This window comes from Ursus americanus, chromosome 16 (genome assembly GCF_024610735.1).
Source record: "Ursus americanus isolate L20-20 chromosome 16, mUrsAme1.1.p, whole genome shotgun sequence".
In the NCBI taxonomy this organism is placed as follows: domain Eukaryota; kingdom Metazoa; phylum Chordata; class Mammalia; order Carnivora; family Ursidae; genus Ursus; species Ursus americanus.
The window spans coordinates 8,847,929-8,864,305 of NC_142142.1; the positions used below are offsets into that span (position 1 = coordinate 8,847,929).

At 41.4% G+C, this 16,377-nt stretch overlaps 2 protein-coding genes across 4 annotated transcripts in view; both read right to left on the reverse strand.

Moving 5' to 3' along the window:
• RAB6A (RAB6A, member RAS oncogene family) overlaps window positions 1–10,127 on the reverse strand; it is a 79,306-nt gene extending 69,179 nt beyond the window's left edge. The window contains exon 1 of one of the 2 annotated variants that reach the window (XM_045816320.2): window positions 9,623–10,127. In XM_045816320.2, the coding sequence (XP_045672276.1) occupies window positions 9,623–9,692 (70 nt within the window). In that variant the 5' untranslated portion in view covers window positions 9,693–10,127. The remainder of the gene's footprint in view (window positions 1–9,622) is intronic. The other variant, XM_045816321.2, reaches the window with a different exon arrangement.
• Window positions 10,128–10,338: 211 nt separating this feature from the next.
• The window catches only part of LOC148108753 (uncharacterized), a 34,167-nt gene continuing 28,128 nt past the window's right edge, over window positions 10,339–16,377 (reverse strand). Inside the window, exons 4-5 of one of the 2 annotated variants that reach the window (XM_087868157.1) lie at window positions 12,439–12,485; window positions 10,339–10,522 (exon numbers count right to left, since the gene is read on the reverse strand). In XM_087868157.1, coding sequence (XP_087724283.1) covers window positions 10,387–10,522; window positions 12,439–12,485 — 183 coding nt within the window. In that variant the 3' untranslated portion in view covers window positions 10,339–10,386. The remainder of the gene's footprint in view (window positions 10,523–12,438; window positions 12,486–16,377) is intronic. The other variant, XM_087868158.1, reaches the window with a different exon arrangement.

Here is a 16,377-nt window from a genome sequence, read left to right on the forward strand (position 1 = left end):
GGTAAGTGAAATAAGTCAATCAGAGAAAAGACAATTATCATGATTTCACTCATATGTGGAATTTAAGAATGGGTTAATTGGGTGATGGACATTAAGGAGGGCACAGGACGTAATGAGCAATGGGTGTTATATACAACCAATGAATCGCTGAACTCCACCTTTGAAACTAATAATAACTATATGTTAATTAATTGAATTTAAATAAAATAAAAAAAGCAAAAAAAATAATACTGAGCCTTTCACTGTATTTGTATAGGCATATGTTAACATGTTTCAAAAATAATGGACTTCTTGGGGCTCCTGGGTGGCACAGCGGTTAAGCGTCTGCCTTCGGCTCAGGGTGTGATCCTGGCGTTACGGGATCGAGCCCCACATCAGGCTCCTCCGCTATGAGCCTGCTTCTTCCTCTCCCACTCCCCCTGCTTGTGTTCCCTCTCTCGCTGACTGTCTCTATCTCTGTCAAATAAATAAATAAAATCTTTAAAAAAAAAAAAAAAAGGAAAGTGTTTAAAAAAAAAATAATGGACTTCTTAAAATTCTGATATGTTCCAGTATAATGTTACCACTCATCATTTTAAAATGTACATCCCAGGGACACCTGAGTGGCTCACTCAGTTAAGCAAGCATCTGCCTTTGGCTCAGGTCGTGATCCCGGGGTCCTGGGAATGAGTCGCACATCAGGCTCCCTTTGCTGGCAGCTCCCCCTGCTTGTGCTCTCACTCTCTCTCTCTCTGACAAATAAATAAAATCCTTCAAAAAAGTAAAACAGGGACTCCTGGGTGCCTCAGTCGGTTAAGCAGCTGCCTTCAGCTCAGGTCATGATCCCAGGGTCCAGGGATCGAGTCCCACATCAGGCTCCCTGCTCAGCCTGCTTCTCCCTCTGCCTGCTGCTCCTCCTTTCTCTCTCTCTGACAAATAAATAAAATCTTAAAAAATAAATAAATAAAATAAAATGTACATCCCAAAAATAACCACATTTACTTGTTAATTGCATCAATTTGGGGGGGTAATGTGTATGTAAACTCTTATCAGATCTTTGTGGCCATTTTAGTTTTTCATCATTTACAATTACTGTTTTACTCTGATAGTTTTACAAAAAATGTTCATCCTCAAAGAGATTCATGAAAAAGGAATTCGATAAGTACTCTAGAATATAGGTTTTTGGTAACCAAGATCTAACACTGCACTGAATGAAAATTTCTAAAACTCGAATGGAACAATGATTACTTTAATGTTTTTGTTTCCAGATTTAAAGGACCCCCTTTTCCCCCTCCTCTTGTTTAAGTAATCTATAACTTAGAGCAATCTCGTAATGTGTATCTTTGCAACAAAGATTGAAGCATTTATCTTTTTTCCCTTACTTGATCCCTCCAGAATTCTGAATCTCTTAGTATTCTAGATTTTCATGACAATATATATATTGTCATGTAAGTTCAATGAGAATTTGTTCTCCTTGCAGCAGCATGCCCTATGCACCTAGCCCCTACTTCCTTTGATCCACACCTGATAAAAGGGAATATACTTCAGTTTTGCAAAAACCTAATCAAATCCATAAAAAACAATCATACTTTGGTAGGAAAATCTTTCCACAGTGCAGTCCTGGATGATGAAAGCATCAGATGTCATAATCTACAGCCTGGAGATCTCATCTAATGGTAAAGACATCTCCAAAGAGGCTCTCTTCAACTCCACTGAAAAGGCCCTTATCAGACACTGTTAACCAACCCTTGTACCACCTTGTGCCATCAAACTCCAAGCACCGATTCTTGGATTCATGTATCACATTTAAAGAAAGCACCAAAGCCTGACTGGACCTGCACACTAACTGGTGTCCTGAAAGACTTCCAGGAGTTGAAGCACAAGACAAATGAAGGAGACAGCTTTTCCAAGATGACTGAACCAGGCCTATACACTTTTTTCTTGCTGCTGCTGCTTACCTCATTTCTCCCTCTCTTTTTTTGGAAGGACAATGGTCTTACCAACATTTCTCAATCTACTGCAAAAGGGGGAAAACTTTCTGACTGCTGGATCCATCACCAGAAACTCCAATCTGTTCATGATGTCAGAGATACCTTGGTCTTATCTGTAGGCAATCTCTCCAATGATCCGTTCCTCTGCACTCAAGAGAAATACAAATGGGCTAATTCCTTTTTCCAAGACTTTTAGAAAAGACCCTTTTAGTATGGGATGGTAGCTCACAGAATGTCATCCCAATTCTTCTGATCCCTGGCTTGAAAAGGTCAATCAGGATATTCCAACTAATGGATCTACCAACAACCATACTGTAGCTGGAGTCCTCTGCATTCCACCTGGTTTCATTTTTGCCTCCAGTAGATGGCATTTACCATGGGCATACAAATGTTTACATAGCTGGCAAACTGGACGTCAGTGCTTATTGGGACTTTTAACTGTCCCTGTTAACATCCATAATAAATCATAAACCTGCCATTGATTCACCCCATAAAACCTCCACAGCTGCCTCAAAAAGGAAATTGCAGGAGGACTATACGACTCCAGCTTTGCCTACATAGGGAGAGCTTTCTCCTCGGGCTGGAGTAAGAGCCAAGGAATGCATCATCAGAAATCTCTCCCTAACTTTAGGAGAGTTAACGACATAGCCCCTGATTACCTACTTGCTGAACAAGGAGGCATCTGTGCAATAGCAAATACCACCTGCTGCACATGGATAAATGCCTCTGGAGAGGTAGAAATTCAATTACATAAGATCAGGAAACAAGCCCATTAGTTACAACAAGTTTCACCTAATGACCCCTGGTCTTTTGACCTATTTAGCTGGTTACCTTCAGGTTTGGGCTCCTGGTTTTCAGAGAAAGATCTTAATGTAAAGGGGAAAAAATAACAGAAACCTCATTTAAAATGGAGTCAGGAGGCCGGAAGGGGGTGCTCTCATGCCATACCATTCACCGTAGTCCTTTACATACCCACCAGGAAGAAACTTACCTTGCATTTCCAACACGGAGAAACATACTTTACTACCCCAAAAGGAAGATTTCCTCCTTGCATAGCAACACCCCAGCCAATAAAAGCCTGTCACAAAAAGTCACAAGGCTTCTAACTCCCAGTTTACTCCAATGGACTTTTTGTTTGAAACAGCCTCTCCCCAATTTCCCTTCCTCTCTAAAAGAGCATTTCTTTCATTTGTTCTCCAGACTTGCCTGGTTCATGATGGCTTGCCTGTCCCGATCTGCTATTCGGAATAAGCCCATTTTGGCTGGTGAAATAACTGGCTGTTTTATTTTATTTTTTTTAAGATTTTATTTATTTATTTGACAGAGAGAGGGGCAGCGAGAGAGGGAACACAAGCACGGGGAGTGGGAGAGGGGGAAGCAGGCTTCCCGCTGAGCAGGGAACCCAACACGGGACTCAATCCCAGAATGCTGGGATCATGACCTGAGCCACCCAGGCGCCCCTAACTGGCTGTTTTATTTTCAAGGCTGAGTTTATTCTAAAAGTGACCAAATAAATAAGCCTAACAAAAGTGCGTTTGAGTTTTTTGAAAATTAAAATTTTTACTGTGATAAGCTATACATGTCATAAAATTTGCTATTTATAATACAATTCAGTGGAAATAAGTACATTTACAATGTTTTTAAGGAAGTTATTCTGATTTACATTTTTATAAAGTTTATTCTGATAATGTAAAGGATGGACTGGAGGAGAGGTCCAAGAACAGCGGTTGGAAGGTACAGAGCAATGTAAAAGATTTAAAACCTAGGGGCGCCTGGGTGGCACAGCGGTTAGGCGTCTGCCTTCGGCTCAGGGCGTGATCCCGGCGTTGTGGGATCGAGTCCCACATCAGGCTCCTCCGCTGTGAGCCTGCTTCTTCCTCTCCCACTCCCCCTGCTTGTGTTCCCTCTCTCGCTGGCTGTCTCTATCTCTGTTGAATGAATAAATAAAATCTTTAAAAAAAAAAAAAAAAAAAAAGATTTAAAACCTAATCTACTGCTAGACTGTAAGCAAGAAGAGAATAGAGATAATATGTGATTTATTAAAAACTCTGTCCCCCCAGGACCTAACTCCATGCCTGACACACAATGAGCATCTGTTAAATATCTTTAAGGTTCTATGATTCCGAGAATGGAAGATGTGCATTCCCCATAGCATGTAACACCTTAATGATGATTAAAAACACTTTTTTTATAACACAGCATAATGAAGCCTAACAATAAAGGGTAAAAATGAATGCTAGAAATAAGATTAGAGGGGCACCTGGGTGACTCAGTCGTTTTGAGCATCCAACTCTTGATTTCAGGTGGGGTCATGATCTCAGGATCATGGAATCAAGCCCTGCGACAGGCTCCCCCTCAGCTGGGAGTCCCCTTCTCTCACTTTCCCTCTGCCCCTCCCTCTGTGTCCTTGTGTGCTCACTTGCTCTCTCTCAAGTAAATAAATAAATCTTTCAAATAAATAAATAAAGCTGGGGGGAGTGATCCAGTTTTAAAGCCCTAAGAGAAATGGTTTAGATGACTTCTCAAAGTCTCCTCCAACTCTGGAATGCTCTCCTTCAAGAATTTCAGCTAAAAGTCGAATAGTCATTTATAATGATTTATAATATGTCTTCCCTGGAACTCCATGCTCTCGTCACTTCTTTATACCTTTTAACTCTATTTTTCTAAGCAACTGCATTTATCACACTACACTGTTTTAGGTATTATATATTTCTTTCCCTATAAAATGTAAATGTCTTACGCTTATGCTCTACCAAATCACTTGAGGGCATAGCAGTTTTTTATAAACATCTGTTAAACCAGGGACACCTGGGTGGTTGAGTTGGTTAAGCACCTGCCTTCGGCTCAGGTCATGATCCCAGGATCCCAGAAATCGAGTCCCACATCGGGCTCCTTGCTCAGTGGGGAGCCTCCTTCTACCTGCCGCTCCTCCTGCTTGTGCGCATGCTCGCTCTCTCTCTCTGACAAATTAATAAATAAAATCAAAGGAAAAAAATAAATATTTTATTTTAAAAAAATTTTGTTAAACTAAAATAGTTACCAAAAACTTTCCATGTGCCAGGCACTCTTCTAAATGGTTAATCTTCGCAATAACTCTTTATGATAGTTCCAATTTTATTTTGTAAATAAGGAAACTGAAGCATAAAGAGGTCAAATAATTTGTCCAAAGTCAGCTGTCAATGCTAAAATATAAAACCCAGACTAGGTGCTCTTAACCACTAGCTCTACTGTTTAGTTTTAAGGCTCCAAAACCAGGTATGGAAAACATTCTTCTTGATTGCCCTAACTTGCAATATGAAGCTTCATGGTACAAACGGCTTAATACCATCTAACAACAGTTCTTAAAGTGTGGCCCATGGACTGCCAGGATTCCCAGGACCCTTCAGCAGGGGGTCCACTACACTCTGGGAGTCAAACCATTTTCATAATATTAAGATGTCATTTGGGTTTTTTCACTCTCATTCTTTCGTGAGTGTACAGTGGAGTTTCCCAGAGTCTATATGATAGGTGATATTACAACAGATGGAATGCAGAAGGATCTATGAGAATCTGGATGCCTTCTAGTAAGTCAAAGACATTACAGAGATTTGCAGGGGCGCCTAGGTGGCTCAGTCAGTTAAGCGCCTGCCTTTGGTTTGGGTAATGGTCCCGGGGCCCCAGGGTCAAGACCTGAGTTGGGCTCTCTGCTCAGCGGGAGCCTGCTTCTCCCTCTCCCTGCTGTTCCCCCTACTTGTACTCTCTCTCTAATAAATAAAATCATTAAAAAAGAGAGAGAGATTCGCAAATATGTAAAACAATGCCTCTCTCACTAAATTTTTTTGTTTGGAAAATGGTTCTTTGATGTAATGGATTTAATACTATTATTTTTAAATGAATTAAATTATTTTTAAATGTTAACTTTCAATACAGTAAATACTGGTATAAACCATGATCAACAATTGTAAAAGGCCTCAACAATTTGTAAAAGAGTTAACAGGTAACGGCATCTTGAGAAGAAAAATCTTAAGATCGCTGATCTAGCCCATGTAAACTGTTCAATACTCCTGATCTCTGATGGTAAGACACATTTTCCCTACCTACCATGTTTTAATTCAAAAGAACTGATATAAAAAGGGTAACATAAAGTGAAAAAATAAGCAGTACTAGGCCAGGTATGTGCTTCTACCTGAGATTACATTTCCAAATTTGTAACCCTATTTTGTAACATTTGTTTGTAGTAATATCTTCCACGATAAACCATGGACGGCATTCCTAAAAGTGCGTCTGCATTTCAAGACAGTAGCCAGAGGTAGCAACAAAAGAGATTTCTCAAGGAAACTTCATATTTAAACTGTATACTTCAACATCCCTTTATTAAACCAGATATACTACTGAAATATAAAGAAACCCGAAGAGTTTGTAAAATGTACCAACACTAATGTCATTAACTCAATCTGAAGCTTCACATACTGAAACAACTCATCTTTGTAACAGAAACAGACCCTTAATTTTTGATAAGCTAAACAGAAGTCTACTAAACTCCAAATCAGTTCCTTGAACATGTCTTTAATGTCATTTGACACACTTTTCGGTGCTATACTAATAGAAAATAATTTAACAATATCTTTAAACAAAACTAATTTTGCTCAACTCAAAAAAAAAAGTGCAAAATCCTGGTTCTATTTTTTTAAGCAAAATGAAGAGCTATAAATTACTGGGTTCCCTGCTCCCTCCAGCATTTAGAGTACCCCTGCATACAATCAAATAATGTAAGTATAAAATGTTATTGCTAAACTATTAATAGCATAAGGGTAAGAACATAGATTCCACCATAGCAAAGACTGATAAAGACTACCAGCTTTGGTCCCTAGTAGATTCAACCACCACTCATTTACCAAATATTTCTGAGTACCTACTATGAGCCTGGTATGCTAGGCACTGGGGATACAATGAACAAAAAAATAAGTTTTAATCTTCATGGGACTTGCATTCTGCTGTGGATAAGACAAACACACACATACAAGTAAGAATTATAAATGTGGTAAATGCTTTGCCGCAGATTAATTTTTGAAAGCTGAATTGTGGAATTTTAAAACCTAAAAATAAATAATTCATGAAGAGTTACATCAAGATGACATGGGTTCTACAGACCTTTACTAATGCATAAGAAAACTACACACACACTGCCCATGAAAACAAAGATCAATCTTTCATTGTCAAAGCTCAGATGGCATTACCTGGCAATACAGTAGCCTTAAAAGATAACTGACCTCACAGTTTCACAGAGTTAAAAAGCATGTAAACACAATCCTTAAAAAAAAATCTAAGAGAAGCCTAAAGAGACACAACCACTAACTGTAATGTGGTATCCTGAATTGAATGCTAAAACATAAAAAAAAAAGATAAAAACTAAGGAAATCTGAATAAACTATAGACTTTAGTTAGTATCAATATTGGTTCACTCATTATAACAAATGTACCATACTAATGTAAGATGTTAAGAATACTGAGGAATACTGGGAAAACTGGGTGGGGCTATGTGGGAACCCTCTGCACGATCTTCTCAATTTTCTGTAAACCTAAAACCATTCTGAAAAATAAACTCCATTTAAAAAAAAAAAATCTAAAATGACTTCAGGAACTATGGGGGGTGGGTTGTTGTCACTACTTAAATGAGAAGCCACCAAACTCTGCAATGTGAATTAGAATATAAATACTCAAATTCAAAGGAAACCTGCAGTACTTAAGTTATGATCACCACTCATACTAAAATCTTCCTAGGACAGAGATTAATGGATTTTTTCATGCAAACTAAATAGCTCTGCATCACAACATAAGGCCAGCAATAACATCCCTAGAGTGCACAATAAGCACTTTAGATCGTATTTATCAATAATGACCAATACACTATATTTTATGGATGGCATTGTCCTGAAATTGCCATAAAATACCTAGGGTTGGATCACCCTCATAGGTCTTACCAAGTTACTTCAAGAAACAAGCTTATACTTGCTTCAGGAAAATTCATAAGCAAAAAGAAGACTGTATTTTTCCTTGGTAGGGAGGGAGGAGGTAAAGATTATATACTGAAAAGAGAAAAATGATTTCTCAGCTCCAAGTGGAAGCAATTTTGCAACTAATACTAATCTATTTTAATGCCATATACATTAGTATAAACAGTTCAAGGTAGTGGTAAAAGCTCTGAATTTCTAACAGTTATCTGCTTTCCAATCAAAAATTGTCTTCTCCACAGCCTAACCTAAGGTACCTAGCAGTTAACTCAATGTCTGATGACTTGGGAGGAACTAACCTCTCAATGTCTGAATTTTAAAGACGGTCATGAAAAATGTGAGAAAAACAAAGGAGGACAATAATCTCTACATTGTCCAGTGTCAACTGGCATAATTGAGCATAAAATTGGAATCATCACTAGAAGTAACTTTAGAGAAAGCCATCATAAAACTAGGATCTTGGATATAATACAAAGTAAGCAACAGCAGAAGCCTGAGCAGGTAAGATCATTCCACTCATCACATACTATGGAATATTAAGCAAAAAGGGTCATTTAGCCAAAACGGTATTACATATTGAAATCTAATTTAGATAACTAGATGATAAATCTATTCTACTCTACTCCATTACTCTCTAGCCCCAAAGGAAATCCTACAAAACAAAGATGTTCGTTATTCCCAGGCCTTCTCTCACAGGAATCCTGAATATACAACTGGAAAACACTCAGAATAATTACCATTTCTCCGGTAATTCCTGTTTGCACCACCATAAAGAGAATCAGACACTGCTTCATGTTGAAAGGAGAAAGGAGAGGTGAGATGTGAAAAATTCCAAGTAAAACGATCATGACATAGCATCTGGCAGAGATCGGGAAAGCATCAACAGTGCCAAAAGAATTGTCAGGGATCAAAGTCATGAGAAGAAAATGAGGTTTTCCAATAAGCTACAGCCTAAGCCAAGAAGCAAAAATCGCCACTGCCGCCGCCTCCCCTTTTACTCCCCAACCACTTCATCCTCAAGTCGCCTCCAATTCAGACATATATCCTCCATAACCCAAACTAATTCCCCACCCAAGTGAAAACAATCCAAAATTTCTACGACCCCCCCCCCACTTCCCACCTCCCACAAGATCCGCACTTCCCAGGGCCAAGCCTCCAGGGAAAACAACGCCCTAATCCCCCCACCCTCCTTGTCCAAGGTTGAAGGGGGTCGGTTCCCCGGAGTGGGGCTTCCCGGGGTGGGCCTTCACAGAGCTGACGAACTGGGATAAAAGCCAAGAATAAGGGTGGGGCTCAAGGAAGGGGGGCACGGTTGGTGAGACGACGGAGACCGGAGGAAGAAAAGGATGGACATGGACAGCAGGCTGGGGCTGGGCGGGGTGAAGACTGGCGGGGGCGGGGGGTGGCAGATCGACGGGAAAGGCCCGGGCTGCGGGGGAAAGAGACGTCGGAGCCGGGGACGGAAGGATCAAAATCTGACCGACAAATCAAGACGAAGAGGAGCTGGTGGCTAAGAGGGGTCGGCAAACACCAGGCAGGGCTGTGGGCTAGCACCGAGCCGAACGCGAGGCCGGTAGAGCCTTCGCGGACAGAAGGGCCGCACTGGGGGCGGTGCGGGTAAGCCGCGGCCGGCTGCCAGGAGTGGGGGAGCCGCGCACTCACCGCTCTGCTCCCCCAGGAACACCAGCTTGAATTTCCTCAGCGGATTCCCGAAGTCTCCGCCCGCGGACATGATGGAGCCGGAGGAGCTGCCGCCGCCTCAGCCCAGAGACCTCTCGGACCGACGCTGCTCCAAGCGGCTGACGAAAAAGGCGAGAGGAAGGATCGGCGCCGAGCACTCTCGGATCCTTTATGGCCCCGCGGCGGAGCAAGGCTGCAGGGCAGGACTCCTCCCCACAGACAGGCAGCGGTAGCCGCCGCCTCCCCGCAGAGTCGCCTAGCACCGAGCGAGGCCCGCGGCTGGGAAAAGAAGGATGGCGGTGTCGGAAGCAGCCAGGGGTGTGCTAGAGGTTCCCAAGGTTAGCGCCGTTCCCTTCTCAGCACCCGGCACCGAGACTGGGGTGAGAGAAGCGGAGGGTGGCGGAACTGGAGCCGCAGACGCGTCTGGGACCTCTCACGCGCAGCGCCTCCGCTCCCACAGCTGCCGCCGCCGCAGCCCAACCTGCTGAGTGCGCGAGCCTCTGGCGCGGCGCGCGGCGAGCCCGGGCGCGAGCGTGCCGCCCCGCCGGCCGCCGGCGTGCGTGCGTGCGTGCGTGCGCGTGCGCGCCACAAGACGGCGCCTTCCTGGTTTAGCTTGCTTTCCCGGCTCCTCCAGCGCAACAGAGACGAGTGCAGGTTAGGTTGCCACGCGAGTCGGGAGAAGCAAGGAGGAGGTGGGGCGGAACCCTGGGAAGTGATGTGGGTGGAATAAGGAGCGCTTACGTCACTTACGTGAGAACCAATCGAAGGAAGTCAAGGGCAGGCAGGGATGGCAGTGAGGTGGCGGCGCGAGAGCGCGCGCGGCCCTTGCGCGGTGGAAAACGTCGCACTGTGACTGCCATGAGTAGTGTGGCGCGCTGCAGCCTGAGAGGAGGGGAAGGAAAGGAAGGGGAGAGAGGAGGCGGGGCGGGCACGTAGGTTGAATTGACCCCAGCTCTCTGAGGGTGTGGTCCGATAGCCCTAAGGTGTGTACTAAGTTCCTCTTCTCCAGAGCCCTCAGCCCTGCCTCGCATTCCTTAAATCCGCCCTTCACCCGTGCTCTCACCCACCTACTCCATCTTTTTTCTTATCGTAATTCCTCACACAATATCTTACTAGGTATATTGTCCACTGTTGCTTCCAGGAGTTTCATAACTACCAGAAGCAGAGCCTTTACATTTTTGCAGATGAGGAAATTGAAGCTCAGAGGAAGGAAATGACTTAGAAAATCCACAAAGCCATAAAGTGGAACCTAGGTTTTGCCTTTTCCCCATTGAACCTCTGCAACCTCTCTATTGATAAAGCCCATCCACTTCCCCGACCTGACCTGGCTTGGTCTGTTATTAGCCTTTGTTTCGCTGATGTAGACAACTGTAGGTGACGCCCACCATCTACTGTGATAGAAAAGGATTTGGACATCGTGTAAACCAAACCCTTCATTTCACAGATGGTGAAACTGAGGCCCAAGTAGGACAGCTATGCAAAAAGGTCACCCAACAAACTGGAGGTAGAGCCTGACCTTGAGCCCAAATGTGGGAGAGGGAATATTTTTAAAGATCACCTTTTCCTCCTAGAGCTGGTCTTCTGACTCTGTTATGGGTGGACCTCCCTTACATTAGATATCTGAAGCATGTGCACTTTTCTGTGGAAAGGATCCATAACTTTTATCAGATTTCAACCCAGTTTATGACCCCAGAAATGAAGGTTAATGTCAGAGCCAAGAGGAACCTAAGGACACATGGCAACTAAGTGTCGCATAGATACAACATGACAACTCAGTGTAGGTTTTAAGCTGAATGGGATCCTGGAAGAGAAAAAAAGACTTTAGGCAAAAACTAAAAAAAAAACAAAAACTAAATGAATATGGACTTTAGTAATTACAGTGTATCAATATTAGTTCATTAATTGTAACAAATGTTGTATCATACTAACAATAATAAAGGTAACTGGGGAAGGAGAGGTTATATGGGGACTTTCTGTACTGTCTGCTCAATTTTTCTCTAAATTTAAAACTTTTAAAAAATAAAGTATATTAATAAAAGAGTAAGAATGACCAAATTAGAGAATTTGGCATCCATACCTCACCATACTATGGGACAGCATCCAAAAAAGTAATCTCTGTCCTTGAGGAGGTCACTTCAAAAAACGAGTATCAAAAAAAAGTGGAGGTTGACAACCTGGCTGGCTCAGTCTGTAGAGCATGTGACTCTTGATCTCGGCGTTGTGAGTTAAAGCCCCATGTTGGGAGTAGAGATTACTTAAAAATAGTAATAATAACTGTCAAAAATACTTCTGGGGTGCCTGGGTGGCAGTTGGTTAGACATCTGACTTGATTTCAGTTCCGTTCATGATCTTAGGGTTGTGGGATCAGCCAGCTTCAGGCTCTGCAATGGGCATGGGGCCTGCTTGGGATTCTTTCTCCCTCTCCTTCTGCCCTCCCCTACTGCCCCCCCCAGAGCCTGAGCTCCCTTTATCTCTCTCTCTCTCTCAAAAAACAAAAAACAAAACTTCCCAAGTTAATGATAAAATAAATCCTTACATTTGTATATAGTGTCTTACCTTTCACACAACACATTTATATACATTTGCTCATTATTTGGGAATTATTATTTACTTAGCTATAGAAATGGCAGGATCAAACAAGTGCCTTCTCAAACCCAGTGATGAATTGCTAAACTAGAATTAAGGAGAGGAATAAATTAAAGGGAGCTTTCTCATGAAAGCTTAAAATACTGTGTATTCTGGCCTATCGAGACAATAGCTATATCCCCAAACCTCCTTCTCTATCAAAATTTACTCACTTTTGGTTCTTCTCAACCAAATGGCAAAAGGATTTTGGAATATGAATCTAAAATGAAAGAAGAAAAAAAAAGAGAAAAAAAAATAAATAAAATGAAAGAAGAAAAAAGAAAAAATAAGAAATGAAACGGTAAAAACCTGAGTCATGACATGGACATTTGTGTGTATGTGTGTTTTTTTAAATACATTTTTAAAAGATTTTATTTATTTATTTGACAGAGAAAGAGAGCACAAGCAGGGGGAGCAGCAGGCAGAGGAAGAAGCAGGCTCCCCGCTGAGCAGGGAGCCCGAGGTAGGACTTGATTCCAGCACCCTGGGATGGTGACCCAAGCTGAAGGCAGTTGCTTAACTGACTGAGCCACCCAGGCGTCCCTTAATATTTGATTTTAAAAGTAGCTTGTCAGGTCTGGTTAGGCCCTCCCCACCAGTAATCTAAAACCCTGCCACACACAAAGAGCAGCCCATACTAAGAGAATATTTAAAAAGAAAACCTCTTAAAAAAAAAGAAAAAGAAAACCTCTTGTAAACATAAGTGAGTGGCTCTTTTTTATTTCTGTTGTATACCAGGTTTTCATTATATTTCCTAAAATAGCTTTTAAAGTAACATCTGAGGATTGGAGCTATAATTACTTTGTACTTCCTCCAGAACTTTATGAATCAATTCCTCCCTGTTGCTTTGGTCTCTGTAGTCACCTAGACAGGTGATGCTTTTCCTATCATTTTGAAGAGAAGTGTGGTATAATCCACCTCTTACCTCAGATATTTTAATGTTTTAAGCTAGCACTTTTCATCGATACAGATACAGCCTCGCTCTCCTCTGAAGCTGCACTACTTACCCAGTACTCTGTGTAAGTCAGATGTTTTGCCTTCACGGATCTTGTGGTCTAAAAATTGTACATTAAGTGCTATGGGTTCATCAAATGCAGAAATTACTTAGGGGAAGGAGGAGTTAAAGAGGCCTTTTTCAAGAGCCCTTTCATTAACACTTCACTTCCATGGTTTCCTATACACTATTCTCTTTACCTTGAGCACTTTCCCCTCCCTTTTTCTCTCCAATTCCTACTCATCCTGTAAGGTATCATCTTTAAAAAGTCTTCACATAGACTTCTCTGCTTCTATCCCCACCAACAGTGTAAATACCCCTGCCTGTCCTCTGCTTGTACCTTATTCTTCCTCAGCATTTGTGATTATTAATTGTCAGTGTTCCCCTCACCTGACTGTAAGCTCCATGAGGTCAGAGCTCCTGTTTTGTATCCCCAACAATAGTGGGGTGCTTGACATAGTAAGCACGCAACAGATATTTGCTGAACAAATGAAATAAATGGGAGGCATGATTTTTTAGCTTTCATCAAAGGATGAATGAGATGTGGGCATGTGAAGGTAGAAGGGCAAGAGCATTTTGGAGAAAGAGAACATCACTTATAATCACATTATGTAAACTGATACTACATTTCTTAACACCACTTATGAAAAAGATGCTCAGAACAGACTTGTGACTAACAATTGAAAGAGGGCAGCTTTGGCAACTCCAAATCAAAAGTTTCTAGAACAGTTTTCTTTAACCAGTTTGAAAGGGATTGTTAATTTGAAGCCCATGAGTGTTTCCAGGAAGTTCCACACAGAAATTGTAATAGGGTTATAGCTTGTTATTCCACCCAGAGAGACACAAACTTCTTTAGGGAGGACTGAGATGTCATCTTATTCCTTGTGTCAGACACTGTTGGTTGCCTATCTAATGATACACACACACAACACACACACGCCTCCACAATATATACTGGAAGTGACAGATAATTTTCTAGCTTCCCTTCAGCTAAGCTAAAGACACGTAACTTCATCTGAGCCAGAAGGAAATGTGCCACAGACTTCTGAGATAAAGTTTCTTCCCTGATGAAAAGAGGTAAATGAAGGAAAGCTGCCATTCTTCTGCCATTAGATGTGGTTATAAAAGGACATGATATCTAGAGCTAAGGCATCATATGAACATTGACATATAATCCTTAAGAGAAAGCCAATCCATTGATGATGGCTAAGCTGAAAGGCATTATTGAGCCACTGTACCAATCCTGGAACGGGCCTTCCTGTGGACTTTTTTTTAGCAAAATAATAAATGTCTTTGTATTTAATAATGTCTTCCTATGCCTCTGTCATTGTTACTTGCAGCTGAAAGCATCTGACATTCTCATCTTTAGATCTCTTAAAACATCTCACACAATTCCCTGAATGTTAGTTACTCAAAACTGTGCGTGTATACATAATACAGTGCTAGTTATCAAACTGGAACTGTCTTTTTCTGTTTACTACTCCCTAAAAAGGATTTATTACTCTTAGAGAGGCAGGAAATCAATAGGAGGAGAAAACTGCCCAGGTAAAAGGACTGGAATCATATTGCTCATATTTCAAGGAAATAATAGCTCTGGCAGGAATTCAAGCTCCATCAGATGTGAAGCCCTTCTAATCCACTCTGCAGGCTATTATAATCATCATTGCTAAAAATAATAGTGGGTCAATATAGAAAGCATAGAAATGACAAATGCTCAATAATTCAAGGTGACCAATTAAATGAACACAATTAACAGAAGGTATGTTTAAGCAAGTCTCATTTTTAAAAGACAACGAGAAAAAAAAAAAAAAAAAAGAGGGAGGCATCATGTCAAAACCAGTTTTCCAAATACCCTGACCTACAAAGATGTATCATGGGAGAAGTATAAAGGTTATTCAATCACGGTGGAGGAGAAGATGGTAAAACCTCAATGGAATCGTCCTTCCTGTGATTATAGCCAATTCATAAGCTAAGTCAGGAGATATTTTTGCTACCGATTAATCTACAGAATCTATTTTTGATAATTCCATTTTGTTCCGTTCATATGAATCATGGTCCTTGTTATGAATAATGTGATTTCACAGAGCCTTAGATGTGGGATGTTACTTCCAGGCTTTGAAATTGCAGTGGGGGAAGAGGTTGCTTCTTTTTATTCCAGTCCAGAATGTGTAATACCTGACACATTGCTGGAGCTCTCCTCTCCCCAGCACTGTATCCCCCACAAGTAATAAAGTCTCCTCCAAGATGTACAGGAGAATGAATCACACTTGCCACTAAGAGATAATCACCCTCAGAGTAGAAGAGAACAACTGCTTCTCCTGCTGTTTATGTAAAGAACAGAGCATCTTAGGACAGAAAAGTGGGACCAATACTGTTTGCACCGAAATGCCAACAGACTGTACAGCCAAATTGTAAGTTGCCTAAAGTGCCAAGAGAAACCAGCTTTTTGTGAAAATTTCTTCAGATTTTTTAATAGTACATAGAGATTAGGACTTTATTTTATATAAAAATCAAAAGATATTAAAGTCATTACAGTAGTGTGTAGCCAAAACTATCCAGTGAGATAATAAGCCACATCATTTGCGAAAATTAAACAAATTTCCAGTTACGGGATGATAGATTAAAGATGTTTCTGCTTCCTTCCTTTTCTGAAATTTTGCAAAACAAAAATAAAAAATAAAAGCGCAAGCTCTGGTTTTGACATCTCTAACCCAGAGCCATCATATTTTAAGTTGGGAGACAAAGAGCAGTGGTAACTGACTAAACAGAGCACAGAAAGTGTTCACTGAAGGGGAAAGTAACAAGCAAGCCAAACAGAACCCCAGAAAGGCTCTGGAATGTGAAGTAACAGGTACTACAGAAGGCAGAGGTAAAGAAAGGGGCCAAAAACAAGGAGAACTGAATCAAAGACTGTATAAATAGTAGTTATAAACCCATCCATCTCTATGGAGGAAATAAACACAAGAGGCTCTAGACTCAATAACCAGGCATAGTGGAGTACTAGGGTGAGGTGCTGCCAGAAGATAGGAAGATTGACAACCAGTGGTCTCTCCCCAAGGATCTTTCATAACACTAGCAGTGTCTTATATGCCCCCCTCAAAAAGACTGAAAGATAAGC